At 43.1% G+C, this 23,244-nt stretch overlaps 2 protein-coding genes across 3 annotated transcripts; one reads left to right on the top strand and one right to left on the bottom strand.

The window, feature by feature from the left end:
• The first annotated feature begins 696 nt into the window (after nucleotides 1-696).
• C27H19orf44 (chromosome 27 C19orf44 homolog) lies at nucleotides 697-7,127 on the top strand. Its single transcript, XM_068174066.1, has 8 exons — nucleotides 697-981; nucleotides 1,714-2,325; nucleotides 2,903-3,287; nucleotides 3,850-3,926; nucleotides 4,009-4,465; nucleotides 5,636-5,731; nucleotides 5,854-6,020; nucleotides 6,361-7,127. The coding sequence occupies exons 1-8, from the start codon at nucleotides 943-945 to the stop codon at nucleotides 6,436-6,438; spliced, it is 1,911 nt and encodes a 636-aa protein (XP_068030167.1). The 5' UTR covers nucleotides 697-942; the 3' UTR covers nucleotides 6,439-7,127.
• CHERP (calcium homeostasis endoplasmic reticulum protein) lies at nucleotides 7,005-19,864 on the bottom strand. 2 transcript variants are annotated; one of them, XM_068174065.1, is made up of 18 exons: nucleotides 19,742-19,864; nucleotides 19,467-19,640; nucleotides 18,665-18,846; nucleotides 17,718-17,855; nucleotides 17,342-17,493; nucleotides 16,886-16,997; nucleotides 16,449-16,538; nucleotides 15,615-15,852; nucleotides 15,154-15,332; nucleotides 14,344-14,740; nucleotides 12,310-12,548; nucleotides 11,350-11,483; nucleotides 10,992-11,078; nucleotides 10,379-10,528; nucleotides 10,147-10,263; nucleotides 9,565-9,659; nucleotides 8,847-9,032; nucleotides 7,005-7,704 (listed from the first exon to the last, which is right to left on the bottom strand). In XM_068174065.1, exons 1-18 carry the CDS (start codon nucleotides 19,764-19,766, stop codon nucleotides 7,700-7,702), a joined length of 2,700 nt encoding a protein of 899 aa, XP_068030166.1. In that variant the 5' UTR covers nucleotides 19,767-19,864; the 3' UTR covers nucleotides 7,005-7,699. The 2 variants fall into 2 exon arrangements, with proteins under 2 accessions (XP_068030166.1, XP_068030165.1); XM_068174064.1 differs by lacking the exon at nucleotides 7,005-7,704 and having other exon boundaries at nucleotides 8,839-9,032.
• Nucleotides 19,865-23,244: the final 3,380 nt, after the last annotated feature.

Raw genomic sequence — 23,244 nt, 5'->3', positions numbered from 1 at the left:
TAAATAATCCACTAACACAGAATGAGGAGAGCAAATCACCTCAGGTGTGATTTAGATAATAAATTTGGTCATTTAGGTCATAAATTCGGATTCATTCATCCCAGTCTGTGGGCTTCTTTGCTCGTTAATTTTCCTCAGTGGTAAACAATCTAAATCATCTTGTGGGTTGCCAGATGCATTTAGTTATCAATTTTTATTTCGTAAGTCTGATCTGGAATTTTAATTGAAATATATAATCGGAGTATATAGCTGTGTATATCTGTCAGCCAGGGTTTTAGAGATAGCAAGGAAAAGTTTTTAAGAACCTCAAACTCAAATCTTAGGGACTGACTTACAGCAGAATGATATCACTAGAAAGTACTAGAAAATTAACCTAGAAAAATAAAAAAAAAAAAACTAGCCCAAATAAAAACGATCCATGGCAGAAGCTCAATAGTTATATAATTGTATTACAACTATATAATGGTGTAAGATATGCCAAATTTCACTGTGACACGCAAAATACAAGTTTCGCCAAGTCCCTGGAAGCAACACACAGGTACAAAGGGCAGGTAATAGCCTACGATATGTTGTTTCAGTGAGGGGGTCTTAACGCAAATCCTGCGGAACAACTGGATTAATTCCCAGCTCGCTCCAATAATTAGCAAATCGCGGGTTTATAAAAATCCCTATTTATTGACCCCGAGGCATGCTGGGGCTTGTAGTCGGGGCTCCCGCTGCCGGCGGCTGTAAACCTGCTTGTGATTGGCTGGCCGCGCCGAATCGCTGCTCGGAGCCAATGAGTGGGCGGGATATTGGGGAGTCGCGGACTCCAGGACCCGGCCGCGCACCGCCCGGCCCAGAGAAGCCTCCGCCGCCTGGGGCTGGGCGGACCCGACGGCGTTCTCTCCGACCCTGTCCCGTCCGTCCTGCGCCGTTCAGCTCTGTCTTGTCCCTTCCCGGATGGCCGCGATCTCTCGGGCACCCGCGGGCCGAGGGCAGGTGAGGCACCGGCGCCCTGTCTCAGTCAGTGCCTGGGCAGCCTCGGCGCGGGCCGGTGTTTGTGGGGGCAGCCTCGGCGCGGGCCGGTGTTTGTGTGGGCAGCCTCGGCGCGGGCCGGTGTTTGTGTGGGCAGCCTCGGCGCGGGCCGGTGTTTGTGTGGGCAGCCTCGGCACGGGCCGGTGTTTGTGTGGGCAGCCTCGGCACGGGCCGGTGTTTGTGTGGGCAGCCTCGGCACGGGCCGGTGTTTGTGTGGGCAGCCTCGGCGCGGGCCGGTGTTTGTGTGGGCAGCCTCGGCGCGGGCCGGTGTTTGTGTGGGCAGCCTCGGCGCGGGCCGGTGTTTGTGTGGGCAGCCTCGGCACGGGCCGGTGTTTGTGCGCTGTGTGGGGAGGGATCTGTACAAGCCCTTTCCTATAGCTCCCTACCCAAGGGTGCAGCCGGGTAGCGACCAGCTCTGCTCCAGGGAACCAGCGACAGGACATGGGGACAGTCTTAAGCTGTGCCACGGGAGGTTTAGGTTGGAAATCAGAAAGGATTTCTTCACAGAAAGGGTGGTCGGGCATTGGAAGGGGCTGCCCGCGGAGTCGCCGTCCCTGTGGAGTCACCATCCCTGGCGATGTTGGAGGAAAGTCTGGATGTGGCACTCAGTGCTTTGGTCAGGTTAACAAGGTGGGGATCAGTCACAAGCTGATGGTAGCTCATTCCTAAGGTCAGCGACTCTGTGATTCTTGGCAGGCCCACAGCCATGTACCCCGCAGGAGCAGCACCCGCGGTGAGCTCACGGCGGTGGACGCGGAGCTGGGGAGCGCTGGGAGAGCTCCGTCCCACCACGGCGGGCTCCTGAAGGTGTGCGATGGAAACGCTGGAGGGATGCAGCGCGGCCAGAGGCCGGGAGGCGCCGTGAGGGCAGGGAGCAGCCGTACAGCCCCGAGCACTCCGCGCAGCGCCGCCCGCACGCGGCTGAGCTCGGTCCTGGACAAAGTGGCACAACTGGAAAGCAAAATCATGGGTCAAAAAAAGCACCTGGAATTGCAGAACACTGACTCGGGCCTGAAGCCTTTGGCTGAGGAGTGCACCTCGTCTGCCTCTGGGCATGAAGGTGGTGCTAGGGGCAGGAAGTACTGGAAGAATTATGGTAGCACCAGTGGGAATGGGACCCGCAGGGATGCCTGTTCTGAGGAAGGGGAGAGCATGCAAAGCCCTAAAAGGAGTGTTATGGTTAAACAACAGCTTGATCTGGATAGTGATGAAGAGGAAATGAGAGAATTGATGGAGAGCTCTTCGGGGTTTTCCAGTGGACGTGGGAATCTGAAGGTTCTGGGAAGTGATGCTCAGTGGGGTAGAAAGGTAAATACAAACTTTGCTGGATTATGTATTTTTATTAATGCTTTTATGTAATTGTTTTAATTGGTTGATGTCTTTTTATTTAGATAACACCAGCAACTAAACTATAAATTTGCATTTGTGTCTTGCTCATGATAGGATTCAGGTTCACATCTTAACATCTTAAAATTATTAATTAAATTTTACCCACAATGATTTGTTCTCCCTTTAGCAATCTACACATAACAATGAAGTATCACATGAATCTCTTTATAATTTTCTTCAAAGCACATCCTTGCTTGTCCAGATTTTTTGGAGGCGGCCGCCCACTCAGGGCCACAGGCCCCTGGAGACAAAACCAGCTTTTTTCCCTGGGAAAGAAAAGTGGCCAGCCCAGGTTCCTGATGTCAGTTTGTAGGGTTCCCTTGGGACTGTCAGGGCAGCAGAGGTTTGAGGTGGGGGCACGTTGGGTCTGGGACACATCTTTGATGGTTTGGATTTTTTGGAGGCGGCTGGCCACTCAGGGCCACAGCCCCTGGAGACAAAGACCAGCCCTTTTCCCTGGGAAAGAAAACTCACCACCCCTGGTTCCTGATGTCAGTTTGCAGGGTGCGCTTGGGACTGTCAGGGCAGCAAGACTCCAGTTCCATCAGGAAAGGCTTCTCCACCTCGTAAGGAAGTTTCACCAGCAGAGTTTTCTAAAGCATCTTCTTTTCACAACAAAGACTCAGCGAAAAGTGTGTTTGGTAGAATTAATTCATCAGCCCCTTCACCCACCAGCAGAAACCTGTCAGGTCATACCACGAGATCTCGATTGCTGTCATCTTCCATGAAAAACAACACTGTAAAGAGTGCTCTGTCTCAAGCAGGCTACACCAAGCAAATCCAAGAATCCCTTGAAAGTGACAGAAGTGAAATAAAGTCATTAGATGAATTATTTTCTGAAGGAGCTGATGCAGAAGATCTATCCAGCAGCAGCTTGAAATGTAAGTTTTCTGACATACTGTCTCAGTAGACTCAGTATGAATTGTACTGATAATCTCCTGATAAATTCTCTTAATAAACATGGGCAAATAGTCACTTTGAAAGGATTCACTGGTGAAATTTCACATAGACCAAGGCCTGATCAAAGTAATTATCTTGATCTGTTTCTTTTTTCTAGTGTTATAGGTTTGTATTTTTCTTAGCTTTTGACTTAATGGGTTCAGATTAATGATGCTGCCCTGGGTGACATCATGATGTCAAAACAATTAGAACATTTAGAGTAGTTTTCCTGTATCAGTGGCACATTGTACCAATGGGTCAGAGTGAGAACAGCTGGAAATGAGGGGCAGCAAAAATCTCTTTAACTTCAGGAACATCAGCTGATCAAAGGAGGAAATTTTAGGAGTTTCTATGAAGTTAAAGAATCAGTGACTGATTGCTATTACTTTTTAGTACTGAACTAGGAAGGTAGTACTGATTTTTTTCCCCACTTTTCTCACTTACAGGAAAGTGTACTGTAATTTTCATGCAAATTTCTCATGTGTAGGTGTCATTTGTTTGCAGACTTTGGACTGAATATCCTGAGCCTCGATGATTTGGCACCAGATACTACCAGTAAGGCAGAAGAATTAAAGCAGAAAGTAAGTAGAAATTCCCCACTAGCACATATTCCCAGTCTGCCTTTGGTAGAGTGTGGAGGTTCTAAAATAAATAATTTTACAGGAAAAAAACATTCCATTTACTCAAGAATCAAAGAAATATGTGAAAAAAGATACATTGCTGGTGGAAGAGGACCAGGCTGCTCTAAAAATGACCAGTGCAATAACTGTTGTGAGTGATTCTTCTGAAGAGGACGTTGAAAAATGTGTCTCTGAAGCTGAAATCTCTGAACATTTAAGTGGAGTTTCCTCAGCTTTCCCTCCACACAAACAGGATTATCTTAATCAGAATGAGAGTACTGTTAATTCAGAATATTCTGAAGACTTTGAAAGGTCTCTGTCTACAACAGACAGGCGATCTGTAGAGAGCCATGCTGAGAGCTGCAGTTCTGGAGCACACCCATCTTCGGGGTCATCCCCGTTGGTCACCCCAGGGCAGCACAGCCGGGGGCACCGAGTGACCGTCACAGAAAGCGCAGTGCAGACAGCAGAGCCTCCCTTCACCTCCTGCTGGGCCAAGGGTGAGTTCAGCACTTACTGCCCTCCTTAGGCAGGCTTTACACTTCCATATATGCCAGCCCAGTCAGCCTGGAGAGACTTCTTTGTGGATGTGACAGCCTGGTCAGAGAGTGAGAAAACTAGATAAGTTTTCCCAGAATCGGCCTGGGAGACTTTAGGGAGCTGGAGATAAACAATGACAGACAAATATTTAAAAACAACCTGCAGGTGTTGTTTTTCCTACTCTCTGTTTTCTTGTTATTCTCAAAGATTGTTTATAAAAGGGCGTCTTGTTAATTAGGTGGAATGTATTAACTAAATAACCAATCAAATCCACCTGTATTGGAACAATGTATAAAAAGGAGCAGTCTGAAATAAATGAGCACTATATACACCACTCAAACTTCTGATGACTTTATGTCATTTCTTACTAAACAGTAACACTTCTTCAGTGACAGCTTCCCCTCACTGGTGCTAAATAAAAAAAATTCTAAAGTAAAGCCCAGCACTTTAATCTGCTGTCTACATGGGATTGAATATCATAATAAGGAATGTTTTTTGCTTAAAAATACCCCCCACAGGACCTGAGGCTGGATGAGCAAGTGTTAGTGACAGAGCTCACAATAGCACGAGTAGTACTCTCAAATGAAAGGCAATATTCTGTTATCTTTACTATTGTAAATGATAGCATTATTAGTGCTGGTATTGGTAGTGTTACTAAAGTGATTGCTCATTCAGAGTTCTTTTGCATTGTACTTCTTTCTTGGGAAAGCATTATGGCCCCACGACAGGATCAGATATGAGCTTTCACATCCTGAGGACTAGCTCCCTGCCTACATCTCTTTACTAAAAGGAAAAAGTGCTAAGAGCCACCATTCCTTGCCACACCCGAGGACAAAGTAGAAACTTGAGTGTGCTTGAAAACAGCAGCATTGAGTACAAAAGTCTTTACTTTTGCTCTGCCTAGGGTTAGAAAAGGTGCCTTCTGCAATGGTGTTGTGAGCCTAATAGTAAAGAAACTGTGGAAGTTGTATAACTATGTCAACGTGTTTTTGGCTGACAGAGTTCTCCTGTTAGGCTGTACAGTGGTTTTAGGGCAGCTGCTGTCCCAAGAAACTGCAGAAGAGCTAAGCAGCAGCACTAAACCTTTCCCCTCTGCCCGGGCAGTAATTGTGATGCTATCCTATGCACAGCAAACCCCGCTGCAGTGCTCGGCCCCGCTCTGGGAACCAGCTACATCGATCCAGTGCCAATTGCCAGTCACGTGATCAGCGTGGATGCAGTAGAAGGTACCAAACCCACATTTGTTCTTCTTTCTTACTCCATTTTCTGCACCTGAGCCTGGCTTGCTTTGCTCAGCCCTTGCTGGCAGCCGTGCCTCACCGCAGTGCACCCTGTCCCTTTCTCACAGCCCTGACCGCATACAGCCCCTCGGTCCTCGTCTTGCACGCCATGTGCAAGCAGCACCTGATGCTGACCCAGCAGTTTGTGGAGAGCGTTCACCACCTTCACACAGCCCTCGTGGAGTCACTGGAGCATGAGAAGTTCCACTACCATACCCTGGAAGAGGCTAAAGAGGTATTTATGACAAACCAGAGACTGAGCGTGTATTCCTTTCCAAACGCTTGTGGTACTTGCAGCAAACCTAATTTCTCTGCATATGATTAATTAATAAGTTTAAAAGAAAAAGACTGAAGTCCTGCTGGAGGGCATAGTTTTTAAAGATTAAGGTTTCTGCTGTAGCATTTAGCTGTCCTCAAATGAGCAGGGATCATTCAGATGCTGCAACAGAAGGGTCACTTTTTGTTGCTAGTACAGAAACGTGCAGGTATCTTTAGTTGCTTTCTACTATTTAATAAATAATAATCTACATAATGAAGACATTAGCTTATTAACTTTTTTTTTTTTTTTTTTGCAGTACATCAAGAATAACAAATCCCCACCTCTAACAATTGAGCAAGCACTTGAAGAAATTCGGAGAGCCCAGGAGAAATAACTGCTTGGACAGTTATTGAACTTTAAGTGACATTTATATTCACAGCTCTAAGGCTGAAACAAGAAACCTTTCCAAGTTGCACAGATAAAAGGTTAAAAACTGTACTGGAAGGATTCATACAAACTGCTATGTTAGTATAAAGTAGTTAGTACAAGTTGCTAATTATTATATATCATTTACTTTTCTATACCTGAATGTTTTACTTATGTACACCATACAGGGATATGCAGGAACCTTCAGCCAGACTATATCAGCAAAAGAGACATCAAGGTAACACTTCTGTCTAGTGGGACTACGATAAGTCATCACAGTGCATGCATTTATCCAGTGAATTGTGAGATCTGTGATCTCACCTATGATGGTGGTAGAAGTGAAAGTCTGTACTACAGCCCCTGACAAATACAACCACGGCAGAAAATTACCATATCCTGACTTCAGTGCCATCATCCAAACAGCTTTTCTATATAATCAGCCTTGTCAGATTACAACAAAACCAAACACACACTTGGCTGTGTTTATGAAGAGAAATTCCAAACAAGGTACAGGAAATCTCAGCTGAATCTTTATTTTAAAAAAATTGTTTATTGGAAGGCAAAACAACAACATTCACAAGTTGGTAACATACAGGTGTTGTATGCTGATTCACAGACAGGTACAGTTCCACAACTACAGTAGATCTACCACAAACTGATATTCCACCTTATTAACTGAATGGTTTTAACAGGGTTTTTGCTCTACAAACAAACAACTGGAAAAGGGAACCGCCACGCAGACCTGGGGAGTGGAAGTGCAGTGTAAGGGCCTAACAGCTCTAGCTGGTGGTCTCTGGAAACAGTTACAAAAGGTTTGTTTCTTTTTTTCATTTAGATTCCATCAAGTTTCCAAGAACATCTCATTGATAGAAACGTGTAGAGCAGAGAAAATGGATTCTCTTTCTATTGAACTAATTAGCTTTTATTAAAGGGTATATACAAAAATATAAAAAGCTCAAAGACCGTGTTCCGTTACAAAGCATCGCCCATCCCTCAGAGTGCTGGGAAAGCTACCAGAGAACTGCCCCTTGTGTCCTGCCCCGAGTGGCGGCTGCAGCAGCTGCTGGGCGGGGCCTGGAGGTGGGTGGAAGGTTCTAAAAGCTTGCACAGTGCTCAGAGGTCACCTGCACTGGAACTAGATGCTTCATTCCCCATTTAGACATTAGGATACACTGCTCAGCATCAGTCTGACTTGATCCCAAGGCAGCACCCCTCCACTTCAAACAGAATTAACCTTTTGAGAGAAATAAACATACATTATGGAACTAGAGAATGTACAACCACATCAGATAATGTCTGTATTCCACAGGAATGAATGAGGCACAGTCCTGCACCAGGAACAGCCTGAGTGGGGTTTAATTCTACTATAAAATGGGGAACTAATTAGGAAGTTTTGCAAGATAAATGGAAATTTTTAAACTTGCTAGACATGTCATAGTAACAACTGGCATTTTTTAAGCCCTAATTGACAAGTGTTGAAGTACGTCATAGCTTTCCATTTTTCACCATAGTTTTAAAAGTAATTCATTTGTCACTTCCTCCAGACTTTAATCCGGATTTCTAAAAGTTTAATGTTTTGCAGAAGATGCAAGATATCTTTCTTCAGAGAGTCTTACTCAGGTGGTGAAGGGTCTTGTGTTTCACACTTCACTGAAACAATAGGGAGAAGAGTTCTTACACATTCCACAGTTACCTAAGCTGTCTGAAGTGTTTGGTGGAATGAGGGTTCTGTTAATAAGGAATTTTTCCTTATGGGCATTATTTGAACCCATTTGATTGCACAGATATAGAGGAAGAAGTGACATTTCATTGAGCATGCCAGCTTTTTCCTTTTAGCTGTTGGCAAGTGCCAATGTTCAGCGTATCACAGACTCTGCAAAAATCCATCATTTGGGTAATTGTCTTTTTCTGAACCCTTCCTGCACTACAGGGAATTTATTACCAATTCTGGCTTTGGCAGAACGTGACACTAATGGTAGGAAACTCTGAATAGGGCAGGGGTAAACAGTAAGCATGGCCTTGGTTCCAACCACAAGGACCTCCCTGCTGTGGCAGCTGTCCCTTGTGTGGCACAGCTGCCCCTCCACTAACTTTGTGACTGCTCCAAGTTTTTGTGGGGCAACATCCAAAGATGCAGATGCTCAATATTGCAGCCAGGAAGTGACTTACACAGAACACATGAATGAATTAGCATTCCAGAAATGCCTAAACAGGAAAACCTGCTGGGTTAATCAGAGTACATGTCCACTTACCTGTTGTTTTACTGTATCAGTTACATTAGAAAAAATTAAGAGTTACTGATATTTTGATTTGGGTTTGCAAAAATCACTTTCAAGTCCATAGAGGTTTCTAAATTGCTGAGAAACATTCACTTACATTCATCCCTGGCCTTCATGCGTGCGATAAATGAGTAACTTTTATTTCTTCTGTAGTTTTCATAAGGGTCGTCCAATGCAACTCCCACTCCTTTGTACTGATCCCATTTGTCTCGGATATCACCTCCTTTAATTGGATCTTGAATTCCTTGTTCCTTGGCTCCCAATCCACCAGATCCACTCCATCCTGCAGCAAGGATACAACATTGCAATCCTTTCACTGTTTTTTTATTATTAGAATTGTGAAGACAAACACGGACATTTTGGAAACAACCAAAGACAGCATCAGTTTGATAAAGCAGGATGGGAACAGATAACCTGAAACAACACATGAACTGTCCCATTTATTTCAAAAGCATTAATATGCAGAGATTCTAGGAGCTGACTGCAGCAGTATCCCTAAAAACTGTTAGGAGGATAAGAAGAAAGGCAGTGCAAGTTCAATCTGTCCAGCCAACGCTGCTGACCTGCACTGCAGGGAGATAAAATACTTTGGGTAGGGTGAGTTCTATCTGAAGCCAAGCTCACATCCCTGTCTTTCTGTATCTTTCTCAGAAAGGCAACTATCATTGCTCCATATACTTACATCTCTTAATATTTTTATGCTGACCTTGGAATGCCAAGGAATAATTCCTTATGACCATGCATTAATTATATCTAAGACTTCAGTGTCTAATTTTGTTTCCTGGCTTGTGTAAGATTCTAGAACAGCATCTTACCCATTTTCACTAGCATTTGATGGCCTTTATTTTCTTCTCCAAGTCTCGATTCTGGTATAGGAGGCCCGGAACTGGAGCCCAAACCAGCAGAAGAACTAAGAAAATAAGAACAAATTAAGAACCAGTGATACGATTCTGACACAAAACGCAGTCAGTTCTATTCTGTTAAACATTAACAGCCAACACAATTCCCTCCACTCTACTAAGCTATTCTTTATTAAAGCCATCAGTTTATGCAGTTATTGAGGTGCCAGAAACACATCACCTGCTTCTCGGCACAAGGGAAATCAAACACTGTACTCTTCCCAGTGGAGCACGTAGAGAATTACTCCTGCTCCCAATGAAGGCATACACAGACTTCACACTTGCACGCAGTTTTGTTGAAATAAAAAGCCACCACAATAAAGTAATATTCTCTCTACAAGCCCATAGAGCAGATAAATTGTTTCTAAATCTGCTCTCCATCATCTTTTCTGCTCTTTGTTGAAACGCTAATTCTCGCCTGGTAACGAGGCAGTGCCCCTGCAGGCTCTCTGTTCAAACAGCCCAGGTAAAAGGAGACGGGACCAAAGCAGAGCTTACGGAGGAGTGGGGCTGCGAGAGCGGGAACGGCGCCGCCTTCCTGGCGAGTACGATTTGGAGCGAGACCGCGACCGAGACCGCGATCGGCTGTGAGAGGAGCGGGACCTGCTCCGGCTTCTGAAAGGGAGAGCACACGAGTTACCAGAGCAACCCCCGCAGATCCTTGGGCCAGCCTCCAGGGCTGGGGTTCTCCAACTCCCCCACTTCCAAGGTTCAGCCCCCTGTGCCCTACCTGGACTGTGAGCGAGAATAGGATCGCGATCGAGAGCAAGAGCGGGAGCGGGATCTCGAGTAGGAGCCAGATGATTTTGAAGATCGTGAGTGAGACCGGGAAGATGAACGACCTCGGCTTTTAGACCGACTGCGAGACCGAGAGGGCCCACTGCACAAATGAGCAGAGAAACTCCAGTGAGATTCCACGGAGAAGCACCAGGAACACAAACCTACTCCTGATCAAATTCAAATTACACACAAGCACTGCTTCTGCAGTGAAAGTGAAAGCTTGAGTGTAAAAAACTGTTTCACAGAATCACAAAGCGGTTTGAGTTGGAAGGGACCTTAAAGCTCATCCAGTTCCAACTTCTGCCATTGGGCAGGGACACCTTCCTCAAGACCAGGCTGCTCCAAGCCCCATTTAACCTGGCCTCGGGCACTTCCAGGGATGGGGCAGCCATAGCTGCTCTGGGCAACCCATGCCATGTCCATTTTCTGCAGATTAGACAGAAATCCCAGCACAATGAAACTCACTTATTCCATCAGCATGTTGCTGAACAGACTTTCCCTCTGCATTTAGCCCAAGCACCTTGAACAGCACACAGCAGAAGGTGGCACACAGGAACTCTCACCTGTTTCTCTTCTCTTGACCTTTCCTCCGCCTTGCTCTCATTTTAGCTCTGAAGAATTCGTACAGTCCGTTCTGCTCCCATCCTTCACTGCAACAAATCAACCACACAGAACCCACACGTGTGAATTCCACTTCAGTGCTGACCTTAAGGATTTTCACCTGATTTTGTACAGAACAAAGGGTCTGGGCAAAACTGTCTTGCAAATCTCAGTATAAGATCAAACAGCAAGTGCAGTTGCAATACAAGAAGAGCATTAGGAGAACCAAGACACAGGCAAAAGAGAGGGAGGCACTTGGTGGTCTGAGGCACCTTCTTAGGGCATTTTCTTTACCGTTTTATTGGCTACACCTATTCTTACCTGTTTCTAGGCCTGTCATGAGATGGTGGACTATAAAATGCCTCAACTGCAGCCAGGAGTCTCTCACTGGGGGGCATTGGAGGTGGAAGACGTATATCTTTAGGATCTAAAGGTTTATACTCATGATCTTCAAGCTGCCGGAAACAAAACAAATTACATTTGTGTCATGTGTCATGGGGTGGCTACCTGAAGAGTTAAATACAGATTTAGCTGTGTAGAGATCTCAAATTTCAATACTGGATAAAAAATGATCTGGAAATAAGGATTCTGCAGATGACCCAATGCTTCCTCGTGCTATCATTATTGTGAGCTCTCTGAGAAAAGCCTGCACTGCACAGGTTGCAGTTTCAAGTGGGTCACCAGGTAGATAAAATGCAGATCTCATCCACCTTTGTGCTAATGTGTCTGCATGGAAGCCAGGCACAAACTGGTGTATGAGAATAACACAAAGAGATGGAAGAGGCTTATTTGGTCATCTCAAATACAGAATACACAAATGTAAATATCCCTGAAGATGCCGATACAGGTATGTTTCCTGTTCTCTATCATTCTTTGTCTATATAATATTGATACTGTAAAATGTCTTCAAGAGAATTCTGATTATGAAGAGTTAGTACAGTGCCCCCATCAGACCTGTGAGGTCTCTCTGTCCCTCTGGAAATCACTGGGGATTTCCATTTCCTACAAACAGGGGTCAGACTTTCAAGTATAATTTACTCTTTCAAGCTGTGAGTTCAACCAGCTTCCTCTAGCACACAACACACAAAAATTCTCACCATTTTCACTAGCTAGTCCCCCAAACTACTCCTGCTCTTATACCCTACACAACTGGTTTGTTGGATGGAAGGATTTGAAATCATACACATTGATGTTGAACTGTCCCTAACAACAACAAGAGGTTTGGGATCTGTTAATCCCACCAGTGTCCTGGTTTGAATGAGTCCCATAGCAAGCACTTACTTTGACAAGTGGAGCCATCAGGCCAGCAGGAAGATCGAAGTAGGGAACATTTGGCACCAGGCTGGGATCATCGTGGTTCATGTGAGGGGGCCCTTGGCGCCGCATGTGAGGGGGCTGCCCGTTAAATCCATGTGGGGGAGGCCCAAAGTCAGGGTGCTGTGGCCCTCCCCAGGGAGGATGCTCGCTGATACCGGGATGAGGCAATCTGTGACCAGGATGATGATGAGGAGGTCCAATTTCTGCAGAGTGGGAGGGTTAAAATGTTTTATTTAGCTGTCAAGGAAGGAAGGCAATCAGAGATGTTACTTCAATTACTGCATTTATCCTAAAACCCAATCTCAGCAGATCCAGGAAAGCACCAGAACTGAAGGACCAGAGGCTGGCTACAGGTCCACACTCAAGAAAACCCTGCAGTGCATTTACCTCCCTGGCCACAGCAACCACTCTCTAGACAACAGGATATTTCAGCCCCAAGCCACTGCTTCCTTTGGGACATACTGTGGTCAAAAGGACCACAAAAAAGACACAGTCAAGAACAAAATGTTTCAGACGCAGCAGGGCAGCTACTGGTGGGATTGATTTCTGAAGCTAAGTGCACAATCGTGGCTCAGCTTGGACCTGTAATTAGCTTTGTCTCTCTGCTAAATCAACATATATGAAGAAATACATATGACAGCAATTAACTGTCATCATTGGGTGACAAGAAATTAATTTGGAGAAGAGGTAGAGATAATAATTCTGTTAAAACAGGGAACTGAGTGACACTCATCCAACCACTGATGGACAAACGCCATGAACGCCAGGAGACCCTGCTGAACTCACTGCACTCTATGGAGAAAAATGCAAGACTGAAAATCAACACCATTTGCAGCAGAATTAACAGTTTTTCCAGAAAAAGCCATTGCAGCCACTTCCCAGTTTCGAGCTGGTACTATTTGACTGTCATCAGAACTTGAGTAGAGTCTGTATCGACCATGATTCACTGCTTTCCTAATTTTAACCATCTGGTTTAGTAGATCCCTTCCTCCAACAACTTTGCATCAAACAACAGGGATTTTAAATCACCACTAGAATCCAAAACCGAGCATCTAATTCTAAACTCCCTTGGACAAGAGGGAATTCTCCCTTTCTCCCTACTCACTACCACAGTTCTTAAGAGAAACACCCAAGCAATAAAACTCAAGGGAAAAAAAGGGAACAATCTCTACTAAAGAAATTAAACTCAATCCTAAATATATAAACTCTAATCCACTGGTTTTCAACCATTTTTGGACTTGTAAAATTGAGAAACTTTTAGGATTAACGTAGCAACTCCTACACAGAAACATCATCTATTTTCTAAATGACTTGTCACACAGAACCAGGGTGATCTTTGGCCTTCACACTGACAAGGATCATTCCAGAGTAACAATAACTCCTGCAGGTGAAATGGAAACTACCTCTGGCCAGGCAGGCCAGCAGCAGGTTCCAACAGGAGAACAGACCCAATGAGGAGGAAGAACGGGAGGTAGGGATCACTGCACCACACACACTACCAAGCCACACGACATTAAAGGCACAAAACTAGAGAGCTTGGCAGTCAAAATAAAAAGAAATAACAAATGAGTGTACACACAGGAACAAGTCCTTTCAGCCTTCCTCTTAACTTCCTCCATCTACTCAGGTCACAGCTCTCATCAGCTCTCACCTACGGGCTGATGTGCAGGTGATCAAATTTACAAGAAAATGCTGCTTCTCACCTTTGAACTTACTACTTTTAAAGGGAAGTAGTTGCAAAAGAGGTGCCTGTAGAGATGCTGACTTGAATTTGGACTACAATTTCTTATCCATTAGGGAAGACTCAAAAAGCAAGGAAGAATCCAACTGTGCATGCGTTTCCTACTGAGTTCTTAGCAGTAGCTCCCAAAACTAAACATTTCTTAGTAAAATCACAAGAGTCCACCAAGGATAAACTGTCACCCCAAATCACTAAATAATTTTGTAATGGCAATCAGCATTACAACGTAAGAAAACCTGGCCTGGTACACACTTTACCTTGAGGAAAATCCCCCTGGGGGTAATCAAAACGATGAGGATAAGGAGGCCTTTCAAAGGGATGGCGAGGTGGAAAATCATCCTGCATGAAGCGAGGTGGAAAGCGGTTGAAATTATGCGGATGCGGGGGCTGGTTGAATTGGGGATGTTGCTGATGTGGAGGAAATGGGCCTCTGAAGTGAGGTGGCCGCTGCATTCGAAATGGAGGTTCCCTCTGACCCCCACCCCATGGAGGCTGTTCATGCTGGTTGTTCCACGGTGCTTCAAACTGGTTGTTCCAAGAAGGATCAGGCTGGTTGTTCCAAGGGGTCTCTCGCTGATTGTTCCAGCCTTGATCTCTCTGTTCGTTCCACATGCCTTCGTGGTTGTTATTCCAGGGAGGACAGTGAGGTGGTCCCTGGAGGTGAAGGACAGAAGCCTGGTCATTTGGTTACAGGAATGAAGAACACAGTAACATACTTCTTGAGGAAATATAGCCCATAGGCAACATGCACAAGTGAAAGAACATTTCAAATACGAGTCTGAATGACTGCGGCTTCAGAAAAAAGATGGGAAAAGACCAACCTGTTACTGAACCAAAGAGCTCTTGTTCATAGGAATAGAAATATGATTAACATGATTAATATGATTAAAGGCAAAAGCCTTTAACTGCACTCAGAGTGATAATGGCATTGAAATCTGGATTTCTAACTTTCACAGCTTCTTTCTAGCTTTTCACTGCACTTCCACAACCAAGGTGGTCATTCCCTACCTCCATAACCAAGACAGTCATTCTGAACTTCCACATCTGTTTTCAGAACTGTTTCTTACCTGTTGTTGACCCCATGGCGCAACAGGGTGAGGTTGGTCAAACCAGGGTGGTTTATTTGGGGGAATCTGGTCATGAGATCCAGGCCCACGTGGTCCACCCGAGGCAGGATCCTGCACTCCAGACCCAGTTGTGTCATACTCTGTAGAACCAGCCAGAGGCAGCTGAGATTTACCATCATCTGGAACAATTTAGAGACTATTGTCAGCATCAAATTCACTTGCAGTTAATAAAACACCAGCACACCAGGCTCCAGATGAATTCCTTCTGCAGAAATCTAATTACTGGGAGACAGGATTTCTGATCCATTTTACACTCATCTCTTTGGTTCTTTTTATACTCAAGCATCAGCCTGCAGACGCTGCAAGGCTCTGAACAGATTCAAGCTTTTGCCTGAACCAACCAGCAGTGCATTGTGCCTCATTATTATAAAGGGAGGGGAAAAAAAAAATCAGCTCAGTACCTGCTTGTGTGACTGGAACAGATGGTGGAGCTGAGGCTGGGGCTGCTGTGGGGGCTTGAGGTGGGGGTGTTGATTTCACCTCGTTCTCTAGTGGGGGTATTTGGATCTGCTGTTGCTGCTGCTGCTGTGTTAAACTGTTCACAAACTCCTCGTGTTGAGTTTTCAGGTTCTGAATCTGCTGTTGGAAAGCCACTTGCACAGGCTGGACAACCGTTGCATATTCAGTGATCAAATTTGCCTGATAAAAGAAATGAAGGAGAACAAGTGAACACCGCACCTATAATACCTACCCTACCCACTTGTTCAGAATTCCCTGTATTGCCCTTCCCAAAAAACACATGAGGATGCAGGATGAGGGTGGCAGAACCACCCAGTCTCATTATGAAGCTTTGTGGAAATTTCCAAAATATTCTCTGCAGCCTGGAACCCACCATCTTTAGTACTGTCTTTCCAATACAGCTCAAATCAACAGCATTCATTATTAATAATAAAAAAGGAAACTTTCCTGCTGCCACAACAATTTTTATATTCAATGTATCCAATTTAAAGCCATGTTTGCTTGTTTCTTTTTAACCAAACACTCCCTGCTATACAAGACACTGTCAAATATGTACAGGACTGTATCAGTCTGTATCCTGTATCCAGGAACATATCAGCACCTGGATTATTAAATGTTTGAAATAACAAGGTTATATTTTACATTATTTTTTGTAATCTCTTGGAAGCAACTTCAAAGGAGGGGATGGGGGACAGAAATTAACATTATCCTTTGAAAAGGAAAGTAATTTTCAGAATATTTGCATAAATAAGAAAACTGATATTTTTGTGGCTAACCTGGTACTGGCCAAGTCCAAGAGCTGGGCTTTGTAACTGCTGAATAATGGACTCATCAAAGTACCCATTTTTCTCCCATAGCTGAAGAAGCTGCATGAATAAGAGTGAAAGGGTCTTAGAAATTATGAACAATCAAAGAAAAACTGAGCTACAGCATTTTTGTGTCTTCAGCTTTTCATAAGACCTAGGATTTTCATATTTATTTTGAATGACTAAAGATTCAGATACATTCATCATTGTGATAACTCTTAAATGAAGCCTAGGTACTTTGAAGTTCTATTTTAAATGTGAACTACAGCACCTGCTATAATAGACTTTATTAAGACAATCAGACCAGAAAAATCTCAGTGATCTTCTTGCAGCTGCCTAGTTGTGAATTTACATAGCACCAACCTAACAAAGCAAAAGTCACAGTTAAACCAGAACCAGATACTCACTCTGGCAATTTTCTGTTGCTTATCCTCCTCCACTGCTAGAAAACTGGTACAATAAATAGGCACAACCACCTTCTGTAAAGCAGCCAGAAGATCTCGTGCTTGCTTCCGCTGGCTTCAAGAAAATAATTAGAAGAAGAAAAGTTATCTTTTTCACTCTAACATTAAGTGCATTGGAATATGCAATTCACCTCAACTTCTGCTATACTAAAAGTAGTGGAATCACAAAATAGAGAGTTGTCTCCCTAACAACTTTATTGTAAAATTTTGTCTGGAGGAAAAATACAGTAGGTAAAATGGTTTTACCTAAATTTGATTACTAAAGCACTAGATCAAATCAATTAATATGTTAAAAAGATGAAGTGACTAGTCAAACCAATGAACCAACACTGTATCTAGAAGAGAATCTTCCTGAAATTAACCAAAAGAGCAAACTGAAACCCAGAACTGAATTCTTACCAGTGATGCAAAACATCATTGATTAAGTAGATGAGGTGCAGGCGCAGCTCGAAGTGAGCTCCTTCCGCCGTTATCCGGTTCCGCAGGTGCCCGGCCATCAACTCACAGTGTGCAGGAGACTTGGCATTACTAAACATCCAGTTCTTGCCAGCCTTAGAAAAGCAAATTTTAAAATATTTTAAGTCAGTTTGATGCGTTCCCACAACATGGGCTTCCTCTAGTTGTGAACTAACTGCAGGAAGGGGACTTTTCAGGTAACAGCTTTCATTTTACCTGCCACACAACACAGATATAAAGCTGTTAGTGTACAGAGAATCTCAAAATTCAAAGGAACCCACAGCACCACCAAACCCCTGTGCAGATTCAGATCACTTACTGAGATTGCATCTTTCGTGCAAGTGTCAATTATTGGCTGCAACAAGTTGTCAAATTCATTCATATCTAACTGGGTTTCCTCCAAAACCTTTTGCATTTGTTGCTCGATTGCAAGGGCTACTGCTGATGTGACTTGTTCCTGATAAAAAACAAACAAACAAAAAAAAAACAAAAAAAAAACCCAGAAGCAAACAAAAAAGAGAAAGAATTACATTATATCTAAAATTCCTTTAAAGAATGAAGCTGATGTATCCTTATCCTGTTGGACCTAAGTGGCTATCTCAAGGACCAAAATTCTTTACAAGCAGTGTGACCTCATGAAAGTGTTTCACTTGAAATGGTTCTGGAAAGACTCTTCATATTTTTACAGAGAAGTCCAGTTTATTTCTACTTCTAAAATCTATCATGTAATAAAAAATAATTGTAAGAAGCTCCTAAACGTAAGGAACATAACCAAAGCACAGGGAACTCTTCAGTTTTGTTTTCGGCAGCTTTAACAGCTAAACATCTCCTGCAAAAATCAGTTAGTTGATAGCACACAGTTCCTCTCCATCCCTAATCACATCTAAGTGGGAATATTACAAACTGGAACATCTTGCAGTTCCCAGCAATCTGCAGCGTTAAACCAAGGTTAAAGCAGCCACAATTCATTCCATTCTAAAACTAACAAGATTTTCCAAAGAGCAAATAGAAGGTTCTAATTACAGATCACTCATCCCATAATAATATAATCCATATGCAATGATAACCCAACCTACACACCAGATACATCCATTCCAGGGGAACGATGGCATTTGCCACACAACAAAAACAAGGAGAGCAACATCCCTTCTCCTCACCTCCAGCACCGCTGAGCGGCAAACCATCCTCTCTCCCCCTTCACTCCTAATTGCTGCAGCCACTGACACAGGCCAGGACACACGAGATGAGTGTCGATCTCAAACCAACCTGTCTCATAGCGAGGAGATGCTGCTCCTGCTGCTGCAGGTTCCACTGACTCTGCTGGATGAGCTCCTCCACAGATGGGGTGCCCTGAGGGGCCGGGATGGGCGCAGCCGGCGGGAGCGATGGCTGTGGCAGGGGCTGGATCTGTGCGGAAGCCTCGATATCTTGGCTTTGCTTGCACAACACTATCAGACAGAATAAACTTGGAATGTAAAGCTCCCAGAGAAACCTGCTACCACCAGCCCACGGGTGAAAATGGCACCGGCTCCAAACAGACCCTCACTCTGAGGGGGTGAGAGGGGTCTCCAGAGCTGCTTGGACAACGCTCTCAAACACTTGCTGGGATTCTTGGGGTGTCCTGCGCAGGGCCAGGAGTTGGACTCGATGATCCTGATGGGTCCCTTCCAACTCAGCACACCCTATGATTCTACACTTAACGCAAAATCACGGGCGGACGGTGCCAAAGAGGAGAGCCAGCAACTCCCTGTGCACTTCCAGAGGGACGACTGCAGGACAAGCCGAGCTCCGGCTCTGCAGCTGCTGAGCTCGGTCTCACCACGCTGCCCGTCCCTGCGGCTCCCCCTGCCCGCCCCCAACCCACCCGCGGGGCCGTGAGGAGCCGCGGGCAGCGCCGAGCCAACCACCGGGAACGCCGAGCGCAGGAAGAGGCTGCCAGGCGGTCCCGGCGGAGCAGGACGAGGCCAGGAGAGACAAAAGTGTCTCCGCCGGCCGACCCCGAGACAGCCGACCCCGGGGAGGGAGGCAGCCCCGAGCCGGCCCTGCCCGAGCCGCAGGCCCCACTCACGCTGCTGCTGCTCCAGGGCCAGCTTGTACTTGTAGTAGCCGTAGAAGTCGCCCCCGAAGAGGAAGGAGAATTTGGGGTTCTCCTTCTGCTTCTCCATCGTCATCTTCTCGAACTCGGGCCCGTTCCGCGCCACAAACTGCGCCAGCTTGTCGATGACATTCCGCAGCTCCTGGTCTGTGGGGACGCAGCGCCGTCACTCCCCACCGCTCTCCCCGCTCCCTCCCCGTTCCCGCGGCCGCCCCCCGTTCCCCCCGAAGGCCCCGGCCGCCCCTCACCCTCGGGCGGCAGCGGCATCTCCATGGCCGCGGCTCCCCGGCCCGCTGGGCCGCGCCGCGCGGCCCGCCCGACAGCTGCGACACCCGCGCGCCCGCGCTTTACGGCCCCGTCGCCGTGGAGACGGCGCGCGGCGGCGGTCACGCGGGGCGTGAGGGGAGGGGGCGGCGACAATTAAATAACGATTAAAAATTGACAATCAAACCGCGAAGTGTGCGGCTTTGTCCCTTTTTTTGTTGTTCGGTTGAGGTCGGCATTGAAGGTATTTGAGATGGTGTTTTGCGTTCAGGCTAAATTTTATTTTTTTTTAATTTATGTTACAGTCTCGCTAGTAGTGAGTTGTGTAGTATTCTACTAATGAGTTATAAATCGGCTAATTGTTTTTTTTTTCCTACAAGGTCTTTCAAGGTTTAACTAAGTAATTAAGAAATAACACAAATTATTTTTTATTTCTAATTCAATAACTAATCACTCGAACTCGGCAATTTTCTAATTACAAAATGCTACCTAAACTCGTGAAGAAGTTTCTGCCTTAAAACTATTATTTTGCTCTCTCTATATATATATATGTTAATATATTCTAAAAGTCTAAACTCCAAGTTTTCTACCCCGTGATATTACACATTTTTATTTAAACTACACACCCTTAATCTCAGTGCTGTCAATTTTGGAAGCTTTTTCTACTACACGTTTAGTACAGTTAATTTATTTTGTGTGTGTGTGTTCCATTGGAACATTTTAAGTTTTGGCCTCTCAAAAAGGGTTCCAATGCAATTAAAGTCAGTGGAATAGAGTCAGTGGAATACAGTCAGTGGAATAAATAAAGTCAGTGGAATAAAGTCAGTGGAATAAAATCAATGAAATACAGTCAGTGGAATAAATACAGTCAGTGGAATACAGTCAGTGAAATAGAGTCAGTGGAATAAATAAAGTCAGTGGAATAAAGTCAATTAAATAAATAAAGTCAGTGGAATGAATACAGTCAGTGAAATACAGTCAGTGAAATGCAGTCAGTGGAATAAATAAAGTCAGTGAAATAAAGTCAATGAAATAAATACAGTCAGTGGAATACAGTCAGTGGAATACAGTCAGTGAAATAAATACAGTCAGTGAAATAAATACAGTCAGTGAAATACAGTCAGTGAAATAAATACAGTCAGTGAAATACAGTCAGTGAAATAAATAAAGTCAGTGGAATAAAGTCAATGAAATAAATAAAGTCAGTGGAATAAAGTCAATGAAATAAATAAAGTCAGTGGAATAAAGTCAGTGGAATACAGTCAGTGAAATACAGTCAGCGGAATAAAATCAATTAAATACAGTCAGTGAAATACAGTCAGCGGAATAAATAAAGTCAGTGAAATAAATAAAGTCAGTGGAATAAATACAGTCAGTGGAATACAGTCAGTGAAAAAAGTCAGTGAAATAGAGTCAGTGGAATAAATAAAGTCAGTGGAATAAAGTCAATGAAATACAGTCAGTGGAATAAAATCAATGAAATACAGTCAGTGGAATACAGTCAATGAAATACAGTCAGTGAAATAAATACAGTCAGTGGAATAAAGTCAGTGGAATAAAGTCAGTGAAATACAGTCAGCGGAATAAAATCAATGAAATACAGTCAGTGAAATACAGTCAGTGGAATAAATAAAGTCAGTGGAATAAATACAGTCAGTGGAATACCGTCAGTGGAATAAATAAAGTCAGTGGAATAAATAAAGTCAGTGGAATAAAGTCAGTGAAATAAATAAAATCAATGAAATACAGTCAGTGGAATACAGTCAGTGGAATAAATAAAGTCAGTGGAATAAAGTCAATGAAATACAGTCAGTGAAATAAAGTCAGTGAAATACAGTCAGTGAAATGAAGTCAGTGAAATACAGTCAATGAAATACAGTCAGTGGAATACAGTCAGTGAAATAAAATCAATGAAATACAGTCAGTGGAATAGAGTCAATGGAATAAATAAAGTCAGTGGAATAAAGTCAATGAAATAAATAAAGTCAGTGGAATGAATACAGTCAGTGGAATACAGTCAGTGGAATACATAAAGTCAGTGGAATACATAAAGTCAGTGGAATAAATACAGTCAGTGGAATACAGTCAGTGGAATAAATACAGTCAGTGGAATACAGTCAATGGAATAAATACAGTCAGTGGAATACAGTCAGTGGAATAAATAAAATCAATGAAATACAGTCAGTGGAATAAATAAAGTCAATGAAATACAGTCAGTGGAATACAGTCAGTGGAATAAATACAGTCAGTGGAATACAGTCAGTGGAATACAGTCAGTGGAATAAATAAAGTCAATGAAATACAGTCAGTGGAATACAGTCAGTGAAATAAATAAAATCAATGAAATACAGTCAGTGAAATACAGTCAGTGGAATACAGTCAGTGGAATAAATAAAATCAATGAAATACAGTCAGTGGAATACAGTCAGTGGAATACAGTCAGTGGCATAAACAGTTATATACAGAATAAAGTCTCAGGGTTCTCAGGTGGGCACCTGAAATGGGTGGGAGATTGTTTTGCGTTACTCACTCTGAAAATGAGATTATATTTCATTTCACAAGTGAGATGTGAAGAGATTCCTTGGTGCCTGAGCAGCGTGCTTGAACCCCTCCACAGAAAATTAATTTAATTAATTAAAATTAAATTCAACCAGCAGAAAATAACAAAGTACTACAGAATTTTTTCGGAGACTGATAAAGGATCAATAGTGCTGAACTTGATAACCTCTTTGTGCTCAGTGCTGAGAGTTACCTGTGCTCAGGGATTTTTGTAAGTAAATACTTTTGTCATGTACAGATAAAAGCATCTTGTATGCTTTTCATTCATAAATGTTTAACATAATATAATATAATGTAATATAATATAATGTAATGTAATGTAATCAATATAATATAATATAATGTAATATATCTATTCAGAAATGTAATATTTATATTATATTATATTATATTACATATTGTATTGTGTTGTATTATGTTATATTGTATTGTATTATGTTATGTTATGTTATATTTATTATATTATATTATATTATATTATATTATATTATATTATATTATATTATATTATATTAATTATACAACATATAATTATATAATACATTATATATAATATATATAATATACACATTATATGTAATGCATATATATAATGATATATACATTATATATCGTGAATAGAATAGAATAGGTCTATTCTGAAATGTAATATATTATCTATATTATATTATATTATATAACATTTTATATTAATATTACAGTATATAACTTTATAATACATTATATAATTATACAATACATTATATATAATATATATAATATATACATTATATGTAATGCATATATATAATGACACATACATTATATATCATCTATATAATAGAATAGAATAGAATATAGATAATATAATATATATATGATATGTTATAATTGAGTTCTTGGTCTTAAAAGCCAGAGACAAAATCAACACTTAATCTCATTTATTTAG

This window comes from Anomalospiza imberbis, chromosome 27 (genome assembly GCF_031753505.1).
Source record: "Anomalospiza imberbis isolate Cuckoo-Finch-1a 21T00152 chromosome 27, ASM3175350v1, whole genome shotgun sequence".
NCBI classification, from domain to species: domain Eukaryota; kingdom Metazoa; phylum Chordata; class Aves; order Passeriformes; family Viduidae; genus Anomalospiza; species Anomalospiza imberbis.
The sequence above is the reverse complement of the archived record's forward strand: the minus strand, read 5'-3'. Positions and strand labels throughout refer to the sequence as shown.